Source organism: Orycteropus afer, unplaced genomic scaffold, assembly GCF_000298275.1.
Source record: "Orycteropus afer afer isolate SDZICR_OR568_19922 unplaced genomic scaffold, OryAfe1.0 scaffold00068, whole genome shotgun sequence".
In the NCBI taxonomy this organism is placed as follows: Eukaryota; Metazoa; Chordata; class Mammalia; order Tubulidentata; family Orycteropodidae; genus Orycteropus; species Orycteropus afer.
The window spans coordinates 4,275,781-4,284,359 of record NW_006921655.1 but is presented as its reverse complement, the minus strand read 5'-3'; the positions used below and the strand labels follow the sequence as shown (position 1 = coordinate 4,284,359).

The 8,579-nt window shown below is 40.3% G+C and overlaps 1 protein-coding gene across 1 annotated transcript in view; it reads right to left on the bottom strand.

Moving 5' to 3' along the window:
- Window positions 1-2,070: 2,070 nt before the first annotated feature.
- RASGRP1 (RAS guanyl releasing protein 1) overlaps window positions 2,071-8,579 on the bottom strand; it is a 74,637-nt gene continuing 68,128 nt past the window's right edge. The window contains 3 exon segments of the mRNA XM_007940464.2: window positions 2,071-2,205; window positions 5,583-5,968; window positions 7,867-8,019. Coding sequence (XP_007938655.2) covers window positions 2,071-2,205; window positions 5,583-5,968; window positions 7,867-8,019 — 674 coding nt within the window.

The window sequence follows — 8,579 nt, the reverse complement described above, 5'->3', positions numbered from 1 at the left end:
ATTAAGGTTTGCCACTGTTGGCTTTAAGTTTGAAACTTTCAATTGTTATGATTATAGTCTTAGCAATTAGTCAAATTGTTTAAGAATTTCAAGTCAGCCAGGTACTACTAAGCTTTCTGAGCATGGAAGGCACCCCTCTCTCTAAAAAATAGTATGGATTTTTAGAGAAATACAAAGAGGTTGACAAAGGAGTTTGTGAACAGTTGCCCGTACAACTAAATGAGGCCATTCTTCATTTAATCTTGAGTAATAGAAAATTCATAGAACTGTTACTTAAGATTTTGCCAAGCTTAATACAGTTTACATGGAGAGATTGATATTGTAACAAACTGAAGTTTATATTTCTGCATTTGTGTAAATTACTAAAAGTTATTTAATTCACTTCTACATTTTATGGTGGGAACAAAGTTCCACATCACATGCCTGATACTGCAGTCATGCTTGATACTCTCTATACATAGTATGTACATATGTACAAGCTGTCAGCTATTATTGAAGCTACTGATTCAATTAGCTTATTTCTAAGGAATGTTAATAATGAAAACAGTTTTAAGCACAAATTCAATTCAAAACTTTACAAATAGTATACTTCAAAAAAGAAAGATGGAACATGAGAGTTAAATAGACTCTTTGTAGATTGTTTAAAAAAAACAAGCTGTAAATTGCTAATTCTATGTACTGTAGAATATATGACAAACGATGTTTGCGTTTTATTTATTTTAGCTAGTCAGCCAGTCATCTATGTGATGGTTAAAGCCATGTTTCTAGGTACTTAATCTGGTTATTTAGGATTATTATAAGACTAAAACTATGACCTCCAACTGTATGGAAGCTCTGGTGGCGTAATGCCTAAGGCATTTGACTGCTAACCAGAAGGCTGGTGGTTCAAGCCCACCAGCCACTCCTTGGAAGGAAGACTGGGCAATCTGCTTCTGCAGAAGGGGTCACTGTGAATTGGAATTGACTTGAAGGCAGTGAGTTTTTTTTGGTTCTAACTGTATAATGTCATGCTGCTTAAATAAACCAAAAACCAAACCTACTGCCATAGAGTCAAGTCTGACTCAGTGATCCTTTAGAACAGAACGGAACTGCCCCATAGGGTTTCCAAGACTATACATTTTTTTGAAAGTGTACTGCCACAGCTTTCTCCCACAAAGCGGCTGGTGGGTTTGAACTGCCTGCCTTTTGGTTAGCAGTAAATGCTTTAACCACAGCACCTTATTGTTTAAACAGAGCTCCTTATTGTTCAAACAGGCCTCTAAAAATAAAGTTGCGGCTATACCTCTAGAAGTTTAAAGTAGCTGTCTTATGTATGGATAAGTGTTGTGGAGCAAGGAGGGAAAAGAGGCTAATTGACTAGACTTGAGGTAGTGAAGTAGGGTCCAGATTCTGGAGTATAGAGGAAGTAAATCTACTTTTAGAATAAGAGTATTTTTCCACAATCATGCTTTGACTGGATGGAACAAAGTTAATCTCTCAGTTCCCAGAAAAATGGGAAGGAAGCAAATTCATTTTCCAGGGAGTTTTAGTTCTCAGGAAGCAGCAGCCAGCCAGGCCACTCAAGAAGTTACTTTGTCAGGAAACTGTACATGTTATCAGCACTCTTTTGGTATTGTTGTTGTTGTTGTTATGTGCCGTCGAGTCGGCCCCGACTCATAGCGACCCCTCCTTGGGTTTCCGAGGCAGTATCACTACAGAAGTAGGATTGCCCAACCTTCCTTCCGAGGAGTGGCTGGTGGGTTTGAACCGCCAGCCATCTGGTTAGCAGGCAAGTGTCTTAGCCACTATGCTACCAGAGCTCTTTTGGTATTAGTCCCAGGGAAAAAAACCCCAAAAGTTTGTAGTATGAATGGCAAAAGTTTTACATCCTTTAGCTTTCCTTCCCTTTGATTCATTTGACTGAAAGAGAAAACATGCTGCATGTTAGGAATCATTTAGGTCAAAAACAGTAACTGGCTTTTCCCTTTAGAAGTAGATCAGCCTCAGGTTCCTTGGGCCTTTGTGTTAATCAGTGTAGGAGACATGAAATCCCGTATACTCTTCTACAGCTTGTGCTCCATGAGGTTTGGGTTAAGAACAGTCAACCTGCTCCATCTGAGCTAAGACATGATTGCTCCTTTTGAGCTGGAGGGACTCTATTTTCTTCTGTGCATATTTCAGTTGGATCTTTAGGGCATCATTATCTGCTTTCAGAGTATTTATTTCCTGAAGGGAAAGGAGAATGAGGTATGTTAATAAAGCAGTAGTGAATAGCAAATCTGTTACAATATTGGACATAGTATACTTGATGGGCATTTCTTAGTCACTGTGATTGAGAATCAAAAACTGTTTTCAAGACGGTTATTGTACCCTGAATAGAAAATAGGATCAAATGACCATGTGCAAACAGCAGTTGGTCTTTATCATATCAAAGATTTGAGTGGCTAGCAGTCAGAATAAATAATTTCCAGGCAATAGGTGGATTATGGCAAGACTTCTGGATATTGCATTGGAGGAGATGAACTCAATTGGCAGAAACTTGTCTTTCATCAGATGTGGGCTATAAAATCAGTGACTCAGAATACTGTCATTCTGTGAGATCTTACCGTTCATATAATTTAGGGTTTTTCTCTCTAAATCACTGAAAACCAATGTCCCCTTTGATAAAGGTAAGAATTTTAGCCCACCCCCCACACTGGGATTTAGTGATCTAATTTGCAGCTATTTAGTATAGATTCAACAGATTTCCAGTGTTCTGACTTTGAATCCAGTGTTTTCATCATTATACCACGTTGACTATTCCAAAAGGATATATGGGTAATTTGGGGGTAGTGTGGTACATTAGGCTCTTTCTTAGCCTGAGTAGCTGTCAATTTAAAGCCAGTACCTGTATAAGGTGGAAATCTGTCAGACAAGGAAAACTCAAATGTTATCCACTAAAATGAACAATAGAAAAGTGGTAATACTCTATCCTGTCAAAGGCAGAAAACTTGGCAGACCCGGGAAAATAAGGCAGTCCCATCGAGTTCTGGCTTTCACAGGTTTCGCTGGGATACTGAGCATGTGCTTTGTGTCAGGTACTGTGCTACATGGTAATAGAACATCTTAATCCTCACAGCCCTATCAATAGGTGGTATCCCAATTTTATTGAAGCAGAAAATGAGACTGTTAATAGTAGTAGGCTGAAGACTTGCATCTGGGTAGATCCGACCCTAAGAGCCTTTGCTTTGTCTTTTTTCCTGTGCTGGTTCACAGGTACATACAAACAAAAATATCAAAATATTAATGTATATTATATTCTATTTTGAACAATGTTTTACTTTGGCTACTTATCAAAGATGGGACTGTTGAATTACAGACAAGTCACTACACAACGATTTTACTTTATGGGAAAGTAGAACTCCATATGGTTCCTCTATTCTGGGCCTTAGGCCCCTTTCCCCAGGATAAAAGTGAACAGACCGAGAAGATGGTGAGAGGGCTTACTGGCTCTGGCATTAAAACCAAAAAAACCAAACTCATTGCTGTTGAGTCGGATACGACTCACAGTGACTCCCCCTTGGGTTTCTGAGGCAGTATCACTACGGAAGTAGATTGCCCAACCTTCCTTCCAAGGAGTGGCTGGTGGGTTTGAACTGCCAGCCTTCTGGTTAGCAGTCAAGTGCTTTAGGCACTATGCTAACACATCTGCTTTCTCTACCACACACTTCTTGCATCCAGAAGTCCTTGTTACCAACTAACCTCACCTTCTGAAGCCATGTAAAATGCCAGGATTTGAACAAACCTTAGCATGGAGTCCAAGCCCTGCATTTTACAGATGACCAAATAGGACAGTGAGTTTGCCATATGGCATAAAAAACATATGGGACTGAAAACAAATCTTAGTTTCCAAGACTAATGTTTTTTCAGCTCTATTGAGATAGCTTTTCAAGGTTTCTTTCATTGTTCTTAAAAGTTATTTTTCGGCAGTTTCTGTGCCTAAAGAGGGCTTTGTATAATCCACATTTTGCCACCTGATTGACTTGATTGTTAAACACTTCTTTAAAATGCTCTGAGCAAAAGAGTACTTTCATCCAGAAAAATCTGTTAGTTTTTCATTTGTTCCTAATGGTCTCCATTCCAGGAACCAAATCAGGGGCTTCACATACATTATCTAACTTGTTTCATTCAAATGTTTCTCTAATTCAACTACTGGGAGTCTGACAGGGAAGGTACAATGCTGGGGACAAAGCTGTGAATCTTGAGGCCCTCTTAGGTAGCTTTACTCTGTAGTATGTCAGACTGTTTGAGGGATTCTCAGTAGGGAGATGTTGAGTTTGTGTTTGCATTGGTAACCCTCCAGAAACACGGTAAACCTTGATGGTTCAGAAAAAAGGCAGACTAAGGATAATGTTGAAATTAATGTATTCTTGCATCCCTGTCTAAGTTATCTACAGTTGGTCAGAAGCTGCTATCCCAAGACAAGCAGTTTAAGCAAGCCCTGACAATGAACTTTGTACTGTAAACAAACAAACAAAAGTAAATTAATAATGGGCCCTACAAAATTTGGGTATTTAGACAGCTATATCTTGTCCCTAGTTGAAGGACCTTCCACTCCCATCTCCCACTTTCCTATCTCCCTTCCCTTCCTGGTTCTTTTCTTCCGTTGTTAACGTCTGTGTCCACTTCTTTCAAAACTTGGTAACATATTTCCAAATTTCTGTTCTCTTTTTCTTGGTAGACTTAATCCTATTTCAGATGCCACCATATGTGTCTTATAATTAGGACACTGTGAGCCTAATTTAAAAAATCAGTCCCTTGTGCCATAATTGCCATCATTTTGTAGATTACAGTGCCATATATCCAACTGTGAATTTGTTTGCTGTTGATTCAGCTGTTCTAATATATGGAGAAAATAAGCACATTCCCTGATGTATTAGAAAAAAAGATTTCCTTTATTTATAGTAAGAGGGCAGCTTTTTCTGTGGTGACTTACAATACACTACTCTCTTCTCCATTTTAATTTTTGTAGCACCAAGATCACCTGCCTTTTTTGGGAGAAGATGCCCAGGCAACCATAAAGGTCCCAAGCCAAATCCTGGTGAACAGGTTAACAAAGATCTCTAGAGTGAGATGTGAACAAGTTTGTTTTAGTTACACACACACACACACACACACACACACACGAATTTGGTATAGCATAATAAAGCTGAACAATAGAACTATTTTTTCTCTCAATGAACCTACTGTGAACAGAGCTTTGGAGTACTGGCACCAACATGAAAATGGCACTGCGTGGTGATAGGGAACCCTGTGCATCCTGTTCTACTCGTGTAATATGAACCAGGGCACTCTCACATTGATCTCTTTGTGAAAAAGATAGGATTCGATTATTTTTTATTTTGCTTTCTTTTTGAAAATTTTGCTGCCTTTTTTTTTTTTTTTAATCCAGTTAGTAATCAACCTGGTCTGCATCAGTTCATGTGCTGTTCTCTGGCTTAACCCCGCTTCTCTTCCTTTCAACTTTAAATCTCTTGTATTAAATGTGAATGAAATGTCTCTCTCCTCCCCCTCTGAAAATTGAGAAGAAGAGAGTCTGAAAAAAGGAAAAGGAAGGTAGGTACCTGTTCCAGTTCTTGGTAGGTTGGGAGTCTGAGATGACGGAGCTCCTCCTTTGATTTTATGAGGGAGTCTTTATTCTCCCACTTGACAAAAGCCCTCTTTCTGACCAAGACTGGGCTGGGGCATGGAGATGTGGGACTGGGAAGCAAGCAAAGAGTATCCTGGGTTGTCTTCCTTGGAGAAGACAGCACAAAAGGACCAGAAGGACCATCACTCCCAATCCAAGGCAGTAGCTCTGTCTGGGTGGCCTTGTGGGCAACAGTCCTCTTCAGCCGAACAGAAATCTTCTGTGAGGACACACCCATCAGCATGATGGTCCGATCTTTACTTTCCTCACCATGTTCCACAGCTTCCCCATTGGGAAATGTAAAAGATCCTTCCTCAGGTCCTGTAGAAAGATACGTAACATGTTAATGCTCTAACCCAGAAGGGCTAGATTGATGGATTAGTCTCAAATGAGACTTTACTGAAGTTCCATAGACCCAAACTGGCCCATGTTCAGACACCCAGTTTAGAGAGTGAGTCAGGACTGAACTCCAGGGCCTTTGTTGGCTAAGCCACGGCCCCTGGTATCACGACCATGGCATCTACCCTGAGGAAAGGGCATCTTTTTTCTATTTTGCACAAAGGTTGCCTAGAAGATTCCTGTTTCTGTAGGTAAGTTGAAACTAATGCCTCAGTACTGTAGTTTCATGAATCAAAGGGATATGGGTCAATATAGACAGAAATGTTCCATAAATACTTCTTGTGGGCCTTAGTAAACTGAGAGTCCTCAGTACTCTCTCTCTGTCCCAATATAGGTGCACTCCAGCAGCTTCTAGGCACTCTGGGGCCCATTTGCCTACTTGTATGATGGGGCATAGCTTAACTGTGAGGGAAAAGTTCTAGCTTTGTGGAAGTGTCCCAAAATGTGCTGCCCAGTTTGATACTGATGAGAAAAGGACAAAGGAGTCATTCTGGTCTTTCTGAACATACTCCTCTGCCCAGGACCCAGTCTGATAATGCTAACCATAAGGAGTAATTTGCTGGAAAGGTGGGTAAGAGTGGACATATTTGAAGTGAGTGGCAGGCTTTATGATAGACTGTGTATCATTTAAGTTTACTCTTTTGCTGACTCAGCAGTCTGGGCTCTATGGAAAGTCATTAGGTTCCATTCAACATTAGTAAACACAGATTTTGGATTCTGTTTAGTATCATTAAATTGTGATGGAAAAAAATTGTCTGCTAGGGTTTGAGAAGTTAAATGATTATATAAGAGAAAGTACTTTTTAAAAATATATGTATTTCTATTGAAATGTTATATGTATATTTTTCTACTGCTGAATTTTCTAGCAAAGATACTGGATTGGTATACTCAAAATGGTTTCTGGACAAAATCTCTAATTTGTAACCTGAGTCAACTGTTCAAATACTAGAAATCTTACAATTATCTATTTTAATTTTTAAGCAGTGAGTCTGGCTCTGTTCACCTTCTATGCATTAGGCATTGTTTACACAAATCAAATCCCCAGCCACTTGTGCCTGCATCTAGACCCGGAGCCCAGCAGGCCAGTGGGCTTCGGCTTCCACTCATTGCAGTGTGCTTTTAAGTACATTTCTGAGCAACAGAGACACTTGTATTTGAATGCAGATATGTCTTTTACATTAATATCTGTTATATACCATACATTATATGTTATGCATGTTATGTGCCACATACATACATATATATGCACATACTTATTCTTCCTATCGTTTTGGGTTTGGGATGGAGATGAAGGGGTATGGTTAAGTGTTAACTTGTAACACTATCTTGGCCAGAAATATCTGCCCATGGTATAAACCAAAAAATCAAACAATTGAGTCCATTTTGACTTTTCGCCACCCTTGTCTTGCAAAGTACAACCATACTCCATAGAGTTTATAAGGTTCTGTGACCTTTGGGAAGCAGATTTCCAGGCCTGTCTTCTGACTTGCCTTTGGGTGGGTTTCAACTGCCAGCCTTTCGGTAAGTAGTCAAATCCTTAACAATTTGCACCTTCCATTTGCACTTGTTGTAAGTGCTCAATAAATATCTTTATTTTTGCACCTAATTTTCCTTCTGCTATTCTAGCACCCCTAGGTTTGAGACCTCTGCTGGGAGCTGAAAATCCAGAACTGTGGATTTTACTAAGCCCTGGCCTAGTAACGGGTTGAGTTTAACTGAAACCCAGACCCAAATAATGAGGTAATCTTTCCTCTCCCACACCGCATACTTTATCCTTCCCACTTCACTTTCCAAGATGACTGTTCCCAGTGTCTACTTACCAAGGAGCAGATCTTTGGCTCCTAATGAGCAAAGGTTAGATGTTGGCCCCACAGAGGTGCTGCTGTCCATGGGAGCTGTTGGGTTCTTGGCTCGCTTCTTACACTCGAACACAACCAGGTCCTTGCATTGTTTGTGGCAGTTCATCCCACAATCTGGACAAAACACTCGGTCAGGAAGTCTCAATTTCTCTCTTCTCCAGGCTCTCAAAACCAAATCCATGCAGTGCTCTTTTGTCAACACATGCCTACCCTATTTCTGGAGCTATGATGCCTAACATTCCTAGTGAACCTAGCAATTTTCTCACTTGGTAAGCCCTGGATTTCATAATCTTGTCATAGCCCTTATCAGTCAGATTCAGAATCTGAAGCATCGTTATTTCGGAGGGAAAGAAAGTGCCTTGGTCATCCTGTATGTACTGCCTACTCTAAGGAGAGTCTCTGGTCTCTTCTCCTTCACTCCTGAAATTCTGCAGTTACAAGGAAGGATGATTAATGTTCTGAGGTACCTACCTATAGGAAGGAAGCTGACAAGGGCCTTTGGGAACCATTTATCTTCTGTTCCAGAAGTGATTCTGTCCATTTCTTTGGGGACTCACCCTTCCATGACTATAAGGGGACAGACTCCCCTACCAGCCATCCCTATTTCCAGGGCAAGAGAGGATCTTTTAAGGGGAAGCTGCACAACTGGCCCCTCGGGCATTCCTCTTCTGTGT